General features: G+C 42.0%; 1 protein-coding gene across 1 annotated transcript in view; it reads left to right on the forward strand.

Annotated features, from left to right (window-relative positions):
* Window positions 1-12,152, forward strand: part of DZIP1L (DAZ interacting zinc finger protein 1 like) — a 39,202-nt gene extending 27,050 nt beyond the window's left edge. The window contains exons 11-15 of the mRNA XM_088473856.1: window positions 346-538; window positions 2,885-3,065; window positions 8,916-9,130; window positions 9,490-9,626; window positions 11,372-12,152. Of these exons, the coding sequence (XP_088329982.1) occupies window positions 346-538; window positions 2,885-3,065; window positions 8,916-9,130; window positions 9,490-9,626; window positions 11,372-11,533 (888 nt within the window). The 3' untranslated portion in view covers window positions 11,534-12,152. The remainder of the gene's footprint in view (window positions 1-345; window positions 539-2,884; window positions 3,066-8,915; window positions 9,131-9,489; window positions 9,627-11,371) is intronic.
* The last annotated feature ends 5,492 nt before the right edge of the window (window positions 12,153-17,644 follow it).

Consider the following 17,644-nt stretch of genomic DNA (forward strand, 5'->3'; position numbering starts at 1 on the left):
GACTGAATGCAATATCATTTTATAGGATTAAAAATGTTCTGCAGACAACGTATAGAGCTGGTATGCCACTTACAAGCAAGATCTTCACTTCTTAAAGCTTAGTGGCTTACAGCACAAATTGTAGTTTCTTTTTTTATTCTATTACTTACCTTAACTAGGTGTGTGTAATGAATTTCGAGATTGGAAAAATAAATGTGGTGTTCTTTTGTTAGGTAATAAAAAAATAAGCTTTTATTTGAAAGAAAGCCATGAAAAACCTTCAACGATGATATTAGTTAACGATACTTTACTGCTATGCATTTCACAGATTTCTGTTTACAGTATTATATCTTTGTAATGTTTAAGGGTGTAAAAGGAATTCCATCATCTACCTACAAAGACTTGAAAGCTCTTTTAGTGAAACAGTTCCAACAGAAAATTAAGAAGTACCCAGATATTGAAGGTATAAAAGCCAAGTTGGGCAAAGTACTCCAGAAACAAGTGAAGCATCAGAGGAAGAGTGAAGACACCTTACAGTCCACCACCTCACAACTTTCAGGTAAGGAAAAAGCACATTATAAATGATACTGCACAGGGTCGGATTAATGGCCACCTGGGCCTGGAACTGAAAATGATCAAGGGCCTCTTGTGAGAAGTGGAAGAGATGTGACCTGTGTAGGGATGGACTGGTGCTTAAAATAGATCCTGGCATTCTCACTGCGCATACCGGAAAAATGGGGTTGTCATCATGCATAACGGGGGCGTTGCCTCGGATCATGTTGCAGGTTACCAGGGCGTGGCTTCGTGACAAAAGCAGGCATCTGGTATTTGCCAGAATTGCCAGATGGTCAGTCATGCCATTCCAGTCTTGCCATGTGGGCGTGTATACCCGCTACACTATCAGCCACAGTGCCTCCCTAAATATGTAAAAGTAGAAAAATTGCATAATTTTGTGAGGAAAATAGAAATACAATTTTAATACTTAAGATTTGTGGCCGACAATGCTGCCAGCTGGGTGGCTAGTTAGCACCATGCTGTCATGTTGATGGGCCTACTTTTATCTGGAGGCCTGGAGCTGTAGTCCCAATGTTAATCTGGCCCTGATTCTTGCGAGCATTTTTGAATCACATTCATTATGAACAGATGTAGCAAAATGTCTGGAGGTTGTTTGTTCAACTTAAAGTAACTGATCCATACTTCATTAAATAAAAAAGTAAAATGTATACATCCAGTCTTAAAATTACTTTGCTGAAAATGTTTAAAACACTATGGCAAATGTAGTAGCCTGTGATTAGCGGGCACCGATAACAGATTTTTGCGACATACTCGTTAGATTTAAAACGGGTATTTGGGCCCATGCGATCCTCATTTTATTACCTTATCAGCAAATTTATTGAAATCTAGCATTATTAATAATTACACAATTCTACAGCAGTTAGGTACAGTATGTAAATATTGTCCATAATTCCTAGACCAGTGTTGGCTAAATTTGACACTCCAGCTGTTGTGGAACTATATATCCCAGCATGCCCTGCCACAGTTTTAGCATGCCCTAATAGCAAAACTGTAGCAGTGCATGCTGGGTTATGTAGTTCCATAACAGCTGGAGTGTCAAGGTTAGCCAACACTGTCCTAGACAGTAAAAGCAATCTAAATGGTGTTTTATCTCTATTACTATTTGTTAATATTACAGTGAGGGATGTGCAAATGAATGCTAATTGCTGAAAGGCTAGATTGCAGAAAATAAACATTAGAGTAATTGATTTCTCCGACTGTATGCTGCAAGTACAGCTAACACCTCTGCACTCCTGGCCTGATTTAGAGATGTACGCTGATGTAATCGCATCTGCGATTTTGTACGGAACGCAGCAGCGAAAATATGCTAATGTTTCCAAAGCTTACCCGATCATAGGGACGCCCACTGCTGCCTTCTCATATCCGTCCGACGTCACGCACCAGCATGAACATTGGTAACATCGATGCAGATCGGGCAGCCATGCAAACTGCAGCTCTTCAAATTATTTACAATTAGTAGGAATTAATTCTAAAATAACTTGCCTCTCCAGAATTATGAGGGGTTCGCATGACTAGAGGACAAAACTCCAACCATTAGTACACAGTCCATTAGTACACAGTGTTAGTATCAAAACCAGGTAACATTAATTTGGGCAATAAACATAGATTGTTCGTAACAAATTTCAGGTAACAAAGAATGAAAACAGCACTCACAATGCAGGTATTGAAGAACTGGTATCCAGTGACGCTGAAATCAATCTTTAGGCGATGCCGTGTGTAACAATGGGTGTCACCCTCAGCAGTTCAGCTGCAAACACAGGGGTGACGCATATGTGTGCCTGCACGCAGATTCACGATAGTCAGGAATCTGCGTGTGCGCAGGACCCGTTGTGCGCATGTGCAGAACGGCTCCTGCTTGATCATGAGGGGATCAGGGTGGGGAGGGGGTGGCGATGGCCTCTGTTTCCCAAAACGGAGGCATGTCGTCATCCCTGGTGGGGAGGGGCCAGGATCTCCTAGCCACTTTGTTGCATGTGCGGCGGACGGCTTGCATGACCCGTGGGTCACTCAGCTACGGACGCAGCTCGGATAAGTAATGCATGCAGGAGGCGTGACGCCTCCTGTTGCATTACCGTAATAGTGCTATCGCAGCTGCTACCATGTTAGCAGCTGCGATAGTACTTGCGTCCTCTGCTGAATTACCCCCACAGTGGTTGTTTCCATGTGTGCTTCATCATTTTAGATTTTCCAATCCTTCCACCATATGGCAATGCCTGAGCCACTATTGGCTGTATATAATAAAATGTGATGCCACCGATATTCTTTCTCATTCATGTATACTGTATGTCACATTAGATTAATAAACCTTTTTCCTCTGTATATTTGCTAGTACAAAGTCAGAGGAGTACACAAAGCTTCCCCCCACCAGAATCTACACCAAGAGCTAGGAATGTGCAGACCGTTGAGTCCTATCGTTCTTCACAGGCTCCTGTCCCTTCGCCTCGGACTAAGGGGATGGCGAGCCAGAAGGCAACCGGAATCACTAATGTTGTTTCACAGCCACCACCAAAGTAAGTTACGTCTGCCCATTGTCAAATACATATTTGACTCTGTGTAATCGCATATATTCTAAGAAAGGTGCAGGGGTGTAACTAGATATTTTTAGGCTCCGTAGACACCTTTTGTTAGGGCTTCCATGATGTGCCATGGCCACCATCGCCACCAAATAACACATATCCACATGGGGCTTGGACAGGGGAGCCTCTTACCTGTGGGCCTCATAGTAGCTGCAATATCTGCTGCTACAGTAGTTGTATAGTAGCTGGTTGAAAGGAATGGAGTTGAATCATAAAGAAACCCTCTGGACTATGAAACAATACATTTTGAATGCCTCCCCCCCCACTATTAAAGCGCTATGCAATTATTATATTTGCACTAATTTACATATTCAAAATTCCAATTTAGGGCTCCCATAAAATATATTTTCAACTGCAACAAAATTGTCTCATTATTCTGTGTCCTCCTTTCCTGTCTCTTGTGCTCCAGTGTTCTGTCTCCATCTCACTATTCATATCTCCTATTCTCCAAAAAACTTCAAACAATAGCAACTCACGTTCAAATAAGGGCCTGATTCGGACCCGGTCGCAAGCGCTGAGCGCTCACAACTGGGTCGATGGTGGCCCAGAGCGCTTTCGGCACTGTTTGAGCCGAAAGCTCTCTGGGGCTTGCGGCCACGAGACCCTAGCACAAGGGTCTCGTCGCAAGCCCGATGGTCGCGATGGTCTTGGCCATCGTGACCATCATCATGGCCGCTCACTATAGCTGTGGGTGGTCACCCACAGCTATGCGAGCGGTCAGGAGGCCGTTCTACAAAAAAAAAAGACCGTCCCTGATTCAGAACGAGCGCTCTGTCAGAGCGTCCGGCTCTGAATCAGGGCCATAGCCCCCCTCCTACTGTAAGACTGAGAAATCCCATTAAACCTCCCCCCTCCCATGCATTCTCTTTTCTGTTATACTACGTGTCGCTTTGGGATGCGGTCAAAATGCCAAAGGCCGGGAAGCCATCTGACTAAAGCCCGGCATCTAAATCCCGACGAGGGACTAAAGACAGGCGTCGAAATCCCGATGCCGGAATCTAGACAGACGACTTCCCGAACGAAGGTAAGCCAGGCAGTGTTAGCGCTTAGCCGCGGCGGGGGAGAGTTAGGTTAGGGAACCCCGGGGGGACTTAGGTTTAGGCACCACCTCGAGAGGGATAGGTTTAGGGTGCGAGGATGGTGGGTTAGGGTTAGGCACAACCTCGGCAGTGTTAGGTTTAGGGTGCAGAGAGGGGGGGTTAGTTTTAGGCATCATCGGGGGGAAGTTAGGGTTAGGCACCACCCTGGTAGGGTTAGGGGGAGAAGAGAGGAGGGTTAGGGTACTTACCAGACCCAGTAGGGATCCTGGCGGTCTGAGCTTCTAGCGTCGGTATTTAGTCCGCCGGCATTACATACTGATTCCGCCTGCTCTAACTCTCTTCTTACCAGCTTCAGGATCCTCCACCATCCTGTATGCTGCTGCTGGCTGCATCCTGCTATTTCCCTCTATTAGTGCCATCAGCTTGTCCCTGGTTTACTTATCTAAAACACCTTAGCTTGAAGAGTAGACCTGGAGTCCTGTAATCACACTGATGATTGGAAGTGTATTGCAGCAACATAGTGTTGTGTCCCATCTCAGATGCATTGGATGCTGTGTCCTTTAATCCTCCACTGCCCTCATTGCGTGACAATTTAACATAGCGCCTTTGAGGATATAGTTTCTAAAGTGCTGTCACGACCAGAGTTTCTCGGCATGGTGGTCGACGGGTATTACCTGTGAGGTCACTATGGCGGGGGGCGTCTGGCGATGGCGCTGGTGTTTGGCGAGGGGCGTTGGCTGTGCGTGGTTCTGTGCGTGCATGTTGTCACTTTGGGCTGGTGAGGCCTGGTGGTGCTTCCGTTCTGCACCAGCATGGGCGCCGCCATCCTGCCTCCGGTCACGTGACCTAATCGCAAAATCCTGGTTTGTCACATGCTCTCTCTGGCCAGTCACGGCACAGCACTTGGTAATTAGGGAGGTTCAGAGCCTCACCTTATTGCCAGTGCAACGTGTTTCTCAGCATAGCTGAGAAAGAGTTCCCTGTGCTCACCACCTGTTCCTGTGAAACTCTACCTGCCAGCCTGCTTGTCTGCTCCAACCCCGCTGGACTACCCTGCATCCTCCATTCCCTTCCCCTTGCCTGAGTACCTGAGTCTGCTGTTCACCCTGCACCTGGCCTCCCCTGACACTCTGCTGGATGATTCTTCCTCAGCCTGCATTCTTAATTTCAATCACTACACCTGATTTTCCCTGCCTGTCATTACCTGGACATTTTCTCTATTATTTAAAAATATAGGGTAGGGGACGGGAAGAATGGTCGCACAGGCAGGAAAATTAATAGGATCGTATACATTGGTATCAATATACCTATATGTACATATATCTGTACATATCCAGATGAACCACTAGTCTCACAAATATCACTGGTCAAATAAGTAAAATGTAGGAGGAGTGGCGGTGCTCACTAGAGTCATACAAACTATCAAATGGAGAGAAAAACAAAGAAAAGAAACTCTGTATGGTGAGCACTCTTAATGCTTTATGGTCTAAGACAGGACACAAATATGTATCCCTAAAAAATAACCTTTATTTCAAATGTCTAAAAGATGAGATCCAGATCCCACACATGAAATACCCATTCAGTCCAATAAATACACACAGATACAATACAATATACATAAACAAAAATACAAAATATACAAGATACAGAATTTGTATAAGTTAAATATAACTCCCTGAGTCTGGCAAAATATTAAACAAAGAATGTATTACAGTATGATTATTATAGATCAATACATAATCTTGCAGCAGTTGTACCAGTAAAAATGTCTTATTTGGTAGGTAGTGGGTGTGCAAAAGATTTTCAGAATAGTCAAGGCATAGGATTATTACTGCTCATTCTGCTGCTCCTCATCTATGCTAAGTGCTATAGTAGATATAAGTTAATATTTGGACATAAGGTAATGACACAGATACGTCCTGGAAGACGGGTGCCGTCGGCAACACAATAATCAGTGAAGTAAATGCTGAACCATAATTGAATATAATGACTCTATGTTGTAAGGCTGTCTTCCAGGACGTATCTGTGTCATTACCTTATGTCCAAATATTAACTTATATCTACTATGTTTACCCTGGGAAGGAGGGTTGTTGTTCTGTATGTAGTGTAACACATGTGATAACCGTCTTTGCCTGGTCTTATACAGTTTACATCTGTTAGACATAGGTATTACAGGGACTATCTCCCATTATCATGAGTAACGCACAGTGATTACATTTATTATATCCAATGTTATGTACTAGAGTATAGCCTACACACGATCAATAGATCATCTATACCTTATGTTCTCTGGTACTAATACATATGTCTGCAGTTCTCTTTTTGAAACCAATATCAGTACTTTATTGAACGTTACGTTTTTCACCATTCAGTATTTTGTACCTATGATTTCCTTGTCCTATTTATCTCCATCTGAAGTATTTTCATTACAATACCCTTCCATTTCATCTGTGATTTTGCTGACGTTCACTGGGTCTTTGTATTATATATAAGAAAACAGTAAATGTGGAAGGCTTATAATTCATGAATGTATGGCTTGTTATCTGCTTTACAGGTGGATTTAATCATGAATACAACTTTGAGTAATGATGGTGTGAATTTGTGTGACACCTTGTCTTTAACTGTCTGAATTATCTATTAACTGCGGGCTATCTCATTAGAGTAATTCTCTCATTGTGTGTCCGATGCTTTATGTATGACACTCAACAGCAGACATGAAATGTGAGCAACGTCCCTGTTAGTCTGTTGTTTCTAAAGGCAACTTGTTCTCCGGTAATCTCTCACTCCTCATAGATAGCACTTAGCATAGGTGAGGAGCAGCAGAATGAGGAGTAATAATCCTATGCCTTGACTATTCTGAAAATCTTTTGCACACCCACTACCTACCAAATAAGAAATTTTTACAGGTTCAACTGCTGCAAGATTATGTATTGATCTATAATAATCATACTGTATTACATTCATTATTTAATATTTCGCCAGTCTCAGGGAGTTATATTTATCTTATACAAATTCTGTATCTTGTATATTGTGTATTTTTGTTTATGTATATTGTATTGTATCCGTGTGTATTTATTGGACCGAATGGGTATTTTATGGGTATTTCTCATCTTTTAGACATTTGAAATAAAGGTTATTTATTAGTGATACATATTTGTGTCCTGTCTTAGACCATAAAGCATTAAGGGCTCTATTTATTAACATTATTTTTACTAAATTAAAGTGAAAAAGGGTGTTTTCACACCCTTTTCACATTATTTTAGTTTCACCTGTAGTTATTACAGGGCAATTGGAGTAGAATTAGTAAAATTCTACTCCAACCCCCAGTATCACTTATTTTTAGTAAAACAGATCGCATTTCCCATAATTGTAATGGGAAATGTGATCCGACCACAGTTACTAAAAATAAATTGTAAAAAATACCGGGGGAAGCCCTGTGATAATAACGCCACCTGGAGGTGGCGTTATCCAGGGTCTCCCCCGGTTACCGGGCTCCCACTCTGCTCTAACGGGGAGAGCAGAGGCGGGAGCCGGTACCAGTAATCAGCTATGTGGTCTAAGCAGACTGCAAGCTGATTACTGTAAAAAAAAAAAAAAAAATTAAACATTTTTTTTTTACTTACCTGAATCCAGGGACCGGTGATCGGGCCTCCGGTGATGGCTCCTCTCCGGTCAGCTGGTCTCCCATAGTACACTGGGGCCCGGTCATCAGGTGATCAGGCTCCAGTGCAGTATGGGAGATCACCTGATCGGGAAGCCAGGAGAAGATCACCGGAGGCCAGGAGGATGCAGGTAAGTGTAATGAAGGGAGGGGGGGTCACGGGGGGGGGGAGGGGGGGGTAGCGGGGGTCCGCGATCGCGGGGGGCGGGGCTTAGCGCTATGGGGCGGGGCTTAGCATCGGTGGGGGGGTAGTAGCGGTTGTCGGTCGGCGCATGCGCGGGCTCTTAGTCGCAGTATTTTTTCCGAAAATACCGCGACTAGAGTGCGGATGGGATCTGCAGGGACAGAGCTTTATCGCAGGCTCTGTCCCTGCAAGGGATTTATAGTAAATCCCTGTGATATTGCCTGAATTCGCAATGCGAATTCACTCGGTAATATCACACTGCAATCCGCATTCAATATGCGGATTGTAGTAAATAGAGCCCTAAGAGTGCTCACCATACAGAGTTTCTTTTCTTTATTTTTCTCTCCATTTGACATTTTCTCTATTAATCAGTCATTACCTGGACAGTTCCCATTGTCTGCCACTACCTGGACATTTTCTATTAACCAGTCACTACCTGGACATTTTCCATTGCCGGTCACTAACTGGACTTTCTCCCATTACTTCACCATTGCTCACAAGTGCACTTAGTGCTATATCTGGACTTTAGTTTTTTGTCATATTCATGTTTACCAAACCACTCATTTTCATTTAAACCTGCTTCAGTGTCTGCTCCTATCACCACCCCGGGCTCACAACAAAACCAGAACCTCACAAGTGCAGGTTTATAGAATTCGAGATGTTGCCCATATCAACCAATCAGATTCTAGCTATTATCTTATATAGAAGATGCTAGATAGATGACAAGTAGAATCTGTTTGGTTGCTATGAGCAACATCTCCACTTCTATAAGCCTGCACTTTAGTAAATATACCCCTTGGTGATTTGAAGAAGTCATAAGACTGGTGAACACACAAAACACATATGTCTTTTGCAAGCAGAAAGTCTATTTACTGGGCCTCTATTTTATTTCTCACCAGGACTCCTCCATTCACCTCAGAAGACGACGCATCAATGTTGGACCGTTTACCCTACCATTCCCCTGCACGCAAGCTGACTCCAAGTTCTCAGGCCGTCTCCTTGGTACAAAAGCCGGCAGTAGAGGACAGTGACGATGATTGGTCTGATTCAGATGTCTCTCCTGAGAAACCCAGCCCCAGAGTGGTTAGCTTTTCCAAAGATGCAACAAACCAAGGTCAGAGACAGTCACACACCGCCATGTTGATTTAGAAATGCAGAAACAGATGTGAGATTGCACTGATTCTATGCATTCCCCAGGCATGTAAATCTATTGTGGATGGTGTGAAATGTAATCTGTTCATTGCTGATGTTGCTCTGCTTAAACATCAAAAATAGCTGCTCCCCTGTGATTTATGTGGATGGTATATCCAGTATCTGCCATTCATGTGCTGTCTGTCAATCTTTACTGGATTAGTATATATTATGTGTTATATAATAAAATGTCTGTCATTTGTGACACATCATCTCCAGCTTTTCCTTGTAAATAGTTTGGTCCACTAGTAATGGTACGTGCCTACTTTTATTCCTGTTTAGGGTCTCAGGTCCAGACTATGGCACGGACATTAGAGAGACAGCTCTCAAGACAGAGGGAGAAACCAGTCGGAGGAGTGGAAACTGTTCCTTCTAAGTTAATAAAGTCATCAAACCCACCTGACACAGGGAAATTTCAGGTACAAAATATGCCTGGAACCTCCAAAATTGTCTTAGCCTAGTTGTGTCTAGTAGTTGGGAATACATGTGCTAGATTAGGTTCTGTAGTGTCTGTGTCTGTCTCCACTTCATCTGCCAACTGCAGTTTGGCTATGCCCCTAAAACAGGGGTGTGCAATAAGTGGCCCTCCAGCTGTTGCTGAACTATCCATCCCAGCATGCCTTGCAATAGTTTTAGCATGGCCAAATAGAAAAACTGTTGCAGGGCATGCTGGGATGTGTAGTTCTACAACAGCTGGGGGGGGGCACTAATTGTCCATCCCTACCCTAAAATGTACTGTGGCAAGATTATTATACATGAACTTGTAGAAGCTAGTTGATGTGTTTCAACAGTAATTTAATCACACACAATATTACATTACACAAAGAATAGGGTTAGTGTTCTTTTAATGCATGATATCATTTGACATAGGGCTGATGTATAAAGCAACGAAGAGAGAGAAGAATTTGCCCATAGCAACCAATCGGCTTCTACCTACAGTATAATTTTATAGAATGTACTTGATAAATGTTACCTCAATGCTGATTGGTTGCTATGGGCCACTGGTACACTTCTCCACTCTTTTCACAGCTTGATATATCAACCCCATAGGATTCCAATAAGGGAGTTTGAAAATGGCCACATAAGAGAGAATAGTCACATTTTCCTGGCTTTGATACCTGGCTAGTCTTCATTCTTGAATTTCAATATTGTATTATATAATAAATAAATATCAAACCTTGGAGAGAGACAAAGTACTAACCAATCAGCTTCTAGCTGTCATTTTACAAGCTGTGGGGTCTATTCATGAAGTAGTGAAAAGCCCTGTGTGAACTGAAAGCAGGGCTTTTCACTGCTTCTTTCTATTCAGGAAGGGGGTTACTGTGAAGAAGTTCATTACTTCTCCAGCGGCCCTGCTCCGTGGCTGGATGGCCTCCCTCATACAGTAGTATGGCGAGAGCGATTCATCAAAGAACGAAAAGCTCAGCTTTCCTTTCCTCTGCTGTGTACAGATTCGCCATCTCAGGATGGCGTCATCTGTACTGCGAAAGGAAAAGAGCAGCGAAGTTGAATACTGCTCTCTGCCTGTCACCCGGCACTTGCTCCACCCCCTTTAGACCAGCAGGTTTGACATGACCTGCTAGTCTCAGACGCCGGCACATGCGCAGTGGAAAGAGGACATATTGGACTCCCAATAGGTCTGTCTTCACGCTGCTTCCCAGAATCGCAGAGGGGCTGTTTACCGGAGAGCATCTCCAGGCACATAAGTTTACATGGATGGCTGAAAAAGGATGAGATGCGATATATAGTAATATTTTTGGTAGCCAGTTCATGTTTTACATGAATAGAGCCCAGTGTTTGAAAAATAATAGTTAGAAGCTGATTGGTTGGTACTTTATCTCTCTCCACTGTGTTTCTCTCCAAGCTTTGATAAATCTCCTCTTCAGTCACACAGTACACTCTTAGGGGTAAATTTACTAAAGTGAGAGTTTTTAGAAGTGAGTTTTAAAAGTGATGTTGCCCATAGCAACCAATCAGATTCTAGCTATTATCTTCTATAAGGTGCTAGTTAAATGTTAAGTAGATTCTGATTGGTTGCTATGGGCAACATCACTTTTAAAACTCACTTCTAAAAACTCTCACTTTAGTAAATTTACCCATTAGCCTTCAGAAACATAGTTCAGCTCTGCAATATATTAATAAATAACAACAATATATTTCCTAGTCATGGGACGACAGCGACTCTGAAATATCTTCATTGGAAGAAGTCACTGATAATTTGGACTTTAATCCCCGGAAGCTACACCCAGCAGTGAACAGAAGCGCAGAGTCCACAGGCTCACACGGCACTAGCATCTGGAGCTCCAACAGTGCGAAGGGCTGGTGACTTAGAAGACCCTGAGAGTTCCTCATTACCTTCTGGATATGTGGACTAAGAATATGTTTTGTTTAGTTTTGTGGGATTCCATAATGTGCATTTTTTCTACCAAACGAGAACGTTGCAATTTGTTTTTTACACGTTTATTTTGAAATATATTTTAATGTCACTGATTGATAATCTAGCTGTTCTGCTTAGTACACTGTATATAATTCCAGGTTTACATTTTATTGACTAATTGCACCTATTTGTATATATTGTCTTCTCTCTTCTAACCAGGGACAACTTTACTGACATTTTACAACATTCCAACAGAAACTTCCCTCTAGTTGGTAAACATGTTGACTACAGACGGCTGTAACAACAGACTGTAACCTCTTTTATAACAGACACAGCAAGAAAATAGTCGACTGAAATAAAATAAATCGAAATAAATATAAAAATACTACAATTACAATTTTGGCTGTGGATGTGCATAAAACTGAAATGTATTCACATTAAAAACAAATGGTTAGACAATTAAGTGGCAAGTGTATTAATTTTCATAAAATGATGAAAAATACGTTGGCTTAATTTCAATCCACAATCCTTCTAGCTAGCAATAAGTATGAGTTTCTAGTTCATTAAGGTTTAGTAACATCTCTTATAATTCATCAATTCTATAAAGTCAGCATGTCACACTGGCTGATAGAAGATTAAAGTATCTCAGATCCAGTTAAGAGTAATTATCCTATATTAGAATGTCTCAATGCCTTTTCTGTGCCTTTTCCCAAGATGAATCTGTCTGGCACCAAACTAATTTAGGCAGAGAATATCCACTATATTAGACGCATGGATCCTTGGGGGTCAATTTACTAAGCAGTGTTAGGAGACAGAGTGAAAAGTGATAAGAAAGTGATAAGGTGCCAGCCAATCAGCTCCCAACTGTCATTTTTCAAACACAGCCTGTGAGATGACAGTTGGGAGCTGATTGGCTGGCACCTTATCACTTTCTTATCACTTTTCACTCTGTTCCTAACACTGCTTAGTAAATAGACCCCTAGATCTTGCAGCAAACAAAATCCTGTCAGCATATTCCTCAGCTGATTTGCCAGCTCACATGTCTTTGAAGTGTCTGAAATGATTATAAATACTGACAGTAAAAATTCAGATGCGTTTCCTCATTTAGAAAATGTAATCAGAGGAATAGTGTGTGTGTGAAATTGCACAATCATTTCATATGTACAGGTCACATGTAGGGGACAATTCTATTCATCAAAGTGTTGCATGATGGCACTCTGTTGGATGTTAGGGATGAAGATTGTTGTTTTTTACATGTAAACAAATATCTGCAATGTTGTACCTACCATAATAAACGATTATGCGCAAAGCCTTCTATTGCGAAAAGCCCCAATGGGAGCTTGTGGCCAACTGAATCCCCTCCTTAATCTAATGCTCAAACAGTTGTGCACACATCATATTTAAATCCACAAAACATGTGCAAGTATAATTTTCTCTTGAGATCCTGAATCAGAAAGGCTATATTAAATTATATTAAACTATATTAAATTATGGCATCATCTGTAAAGGATGGCGTCATCTGTACTGCGAATTAGAAAGGTAATCTTAAAGTATGGTGTCATCTGTAAAGGATGGCGTCATCTGTACTGCGAATTAGAAAAGTAATCTTAAAGTATGGTGTCATCTGTAAAGGATGGCGTCATCTGTACTGTGAAACGAAAAGAGCAGGGAAGTATTCAACTCTGCCTAAGGATGGCATCATCTGTACTGCGAATCAGAAAGGCAGTCTAATGGTGCGTACACACTGGGCGATTAAAGTGGACGACTGAACGATAACGATATCGTTATCGTTCAGTCGTCCACTTTATCGTCCATTTTTAACACAAAAAAGATGAACGATGACGACGACGCGCGTTCCCGCGGGTCGTTCGTCATCCTCGTTCATCGGGCTGACATGCAGGCCAACCTGACGACCTCGTCAGGTTGCTGCATGTCAGGGAATGGGTGAGAGAGCCCGGCGCTGAACGATATCGCTAATGATATCGTTCAGCGGCTGTGCTCAATGTCATGAACGACATTGAGCACAGCCTGCCGGGGACACACTAGACGATATCGCTCAGGGAGCATATCGTCTAGTGTGTATGCACCTTTAAAGCATGGCGTCATCTGTAAAGCATGGCGTCATCTGTACTGCGAAAAGAGCAGGGAAGTTGAATACTGCTCTCTGCCTGTCACCCGACACTTGCTCCACCCCCTTTAGAAGTTTAGACCAGCAGGTTTGACATGACCTTATAATTACTAAAGTCTTAATATATGTGTTTAATCATACTAGTCCGCTGCAGGGTCCTATTGATAAAATTCTTCTTTACATGATTATGGTACGCCTGTACTATTGAGACTTTATAATATGGTGTATTTTATTATTTTATTTTATTCTTAACTGGAACTGAGAAACCTTTGTCTCCCAGTCAGAGTGACCTAACATCCTTAAATAATTGTGAATCTTTCAAAAATGAATGCATATTACATGCCAGTATATAATGATTGTGTATTACAATCAAAACAATATATCTTTAATCATTTTATGAAATGTGTTATACTGTTATAACTGCATCATTATTTATTCATTTCTTTTTATTGTCAATAAATGTAAGTTCTACCTACATCCACAGACACAATGTTGTTTAATATTTTACATCATTTTTGTTTATTATTTTTACATTTCATTGTGATTGATCTTATATCAAGTTGATTACTAGCACTGTGTTTCCTCTATTGGTGATTCGCTGACTGACAGTTGCACCCCTATTATTACCGGAGGATGACACAGAGGGGGCAGAATTGTGTATTACCTGCACAGAATGTGGTTTACAGTTGACCCTGTCAGCCAGGGACAACAAGAAGCTAGGTAGGATGCAGCAGGTAGAGGAGGGGACATAGACCATATAAAGTGAAACAAGGTTACAGTGAGATAAGTCATGTAGCATAATCATCCCTATATTAGGCAGTTAATTACTGTATATTGTTATAGTAAATTGGCCTTAGCTTTTAAAACATAAAAAAGAGCATAATAAAAATGTGCTGCCAGTGATATAATATATACTAATAGCTGATGTCCCTCAACTTCATTCCTACAGTATGTATCAATTAAATCTAAAAATATATCCAAAAGATTGTTTTAATAATTTGTAATGTTCAGTGTAAACAGCAGTTTATAACAATATCATTACTTGTAAGTAAGTGTTGAGTGTAAATCAAATATATTGATTGTTACTGTATGTCAGTTTTAAAGTATATGTTTTACTTTAACCATTTTAAGCCAAATATGTATAGTTATTTATAATAAATGACATATAATGTTTTTAATACATATTTTATTGCATAAAATGTTTTATTATATTCATACAGCCTGATATAAATGATGTTTTCTCTTCCACCAATTATTTTCATTTACCGATTTGCACACCAAGCAGCACTTCCGGGAGCGTCCCCAGAACAATCCGGGAAACTCTGCAGCAGCGCTGCAGGCTGCAGGGTACCGTTCCAGGCACCTTTGCCAGCCAATATAGGTTCCGTGGGGCAGCGCCAGTTATCGCCCTGATGTAAGAGCATTCTCTCCCTGTCCAATTCTTCCTCTCCGGTCGAAATGTTTAATACAGGCAAAATTTGTGTGAGTCTGCAAAGTCGTACATACATGCAGTCACATTTTGAGCATATGTAGTGGGAATTTATGTAGAATACGCTACTCAAACTGACGTAGATTCAGCTTTACATCAGCCCCCAAGATTTTAAACGTCGTTTAGGAATCACCCTCTCTATTAAAATAAATGTCTCTATTTTTCTCTTAACATACTGTGTGTTCCAGCATAGTCTTAACTTCATAATGAGAGTGAGAAGATATTGACACTGTCTTTATTACTCATTAGAGCAGTTGAATATTGCCCCAATTTCCTGTTCTGACGGTCCGATCAGCAATCTGATTCACCAATCGGCAGTCATCCATGATCTGTGATCCATCGGCGGAACAGGGAAAAACAGCATGTTAAAAATCCATGACTCACCAATCCCAATATTTTTTTAGCCGGGATTAGTGAATCGAGGATTTCCAATATGTTGATTTTCTCCGACCCCACCGTCGACAGAACGGTGAATTGGGGCAATACATTGCAACTCAGGTTGACCCAGGAAGTCCTGGCAACTGCAACCCGACCTTTTCACACAAAAGAAGGACCTGGGTTGACCCAGCAAATTACCAGGCCCAAATGCTTGACCCGGCAATTTCATCTTCTGTCTGAAAGGGGGCACTGGGGACCAGAAACCGACCCATATTCCAAAAGCCGGGTAAAAGCTGGGTCGAAGCTCCAGCTTCTGTGTGAAAGCGGTATTAGTTTTCAGGTATATACTTTTATACTTATGCTTTTCTGTGTAACTCCAGTGCTGGATGTATACATTTGGTATTATTGCTGTGTTTTTCTTATCCTTATATTTTAATCCAAATAATGTGGATATTTATACATATTGAGTGTGGCAATTGAAATTTGGTTATATTGGAAACGTTTTACTGAAGGTACATAACATACTTGCCCATAGTCCTGATTTCAGCAGAATTGTCAACATTAACGGTCCCCAAAAGAGGTGGAGTTTATAGGAAAGTTCTCATGGTTCTAACTTCCTATAAAATGTAAATGCTGCTAGGTGGGTAAGGGTAGAGGATTGCTTTGTCTAAATTGTGTGCTTTTAACTGTTGGGAGGTGACTTAGACTCAGCTTGGATTAAATTTTGTATGGCAGAAACAAAACCAAAAATCTGCTCTGGTCTGAGAGGGAAATATGCATGGGAATGTGTTACTACTATGACAAGGGCAGAGGAATGTGTACTACTACTGTGGCAGGGGAATGTGTTCTACTGCTATGACAAGGGCAGGGGAATCTGTTCTAGTATTTTGAGAGGGGAATGTGTTCTACTACTGTGGCATGGGAATGTGTTCTACTACTGTGGTAGGGGCATGGAAATGTGTTCTACTACTGTGTGAGGGAAATGTGTTCTACTACTGTGTCAGGGGAATGTGTTCTACTACTATGTCAGGGAAATGTGTTCTACTACTGTGTCAGGGAAATGTGTTCTACTACTGTGTCAGGGAAATGTGTTCTACTACTGTGGCAGGAGCAGGGGAATATGGTACTACTGTGGCAGGGGCATGTATTCTACTACTTTGTCAGGGGAATGTGTTCTACTACTGTGTCAGGGGAATGTGTTCTACTACTGTGTCAGGGGAATGTGTCCTACTACTGTGTCAGGGGAATGTGTTCTACTACTGTGTCAGGGGAATGTGTTCTACTACTGTGTCAGGGGAATGCGTTTTACTGCTGTGTCAGGGGCATGTGTTCTACACTGTGGCAGGGGAAGGCGAATGTGTTACTACGGTGGCAGGAGCAGGGGAATATGTTACTACTGTGGCAGGGGCATTTGTTCTACTACTTTGTCAGGGGAATGTGTTCTACTACTGTGTCAGGGGAATGTGTTACTACTGTGGCAGGGGCATGTATTCTACTACTTTGTCAGGGGAATTCGTTCTAGTACTGTGTCAGGGGAATGTGTTCTACTACTGTGTCAGGGGAATGTGTTCTACTACTGTGTCAGGGAAATGTGTTCTACTACTGTGTCAGGGGAATGTGTTCTACTACTGTGTCAGGGGAATGCGTTCTACTGCTGTGTCAGGGGCATGTGTTCTACACTGTGGCAGGGGAAGGCGAATGTGTTACTACGGTGGCAGGAGCAGGGGAATATGTTACTACTGTGGCAGGGGCATTTGTTCTACTACTTTGTCAGGGGAATGCGTTCTACTACTGTGTCAGGGGACTGCGTTCTACTACTGTGTCAGGGGACTGCGTTCTACTACTGTGTCAGGGGAATGTGTTCTACTACTGTGTCAGGGGAATGTGTTCTACTACTATGTCAGGGGAATGTGTTCTACTACTGTGGCAGCGAAATTTGTTGTACTACTGTGGCAGGAGCAGAGGAATATGTTACTACTGTGTCAGAGGCATGTGTTCTACACTGTGGCAGGGGAAGGCGAATGTGTTACTACTGTGGCAGAGGCAGGCGAATGTGTTACTACTA

This window comes from Taudactylus pleione, unplaced genomic scaffold (genome assembly GCF_031769625.1).
Source record: "Taudactylus pleione unplaced genomic scaffold, aTauple2 ptg000142l, whole genome shotgun sequence".
NCBI classification, from domain to species: domain Eukaryota; kingdom Metazoa; phylum Chordata; class Amphibia; order Anura; family Myobatrachidae; genus Taudactylus; species Taudactylus pleione.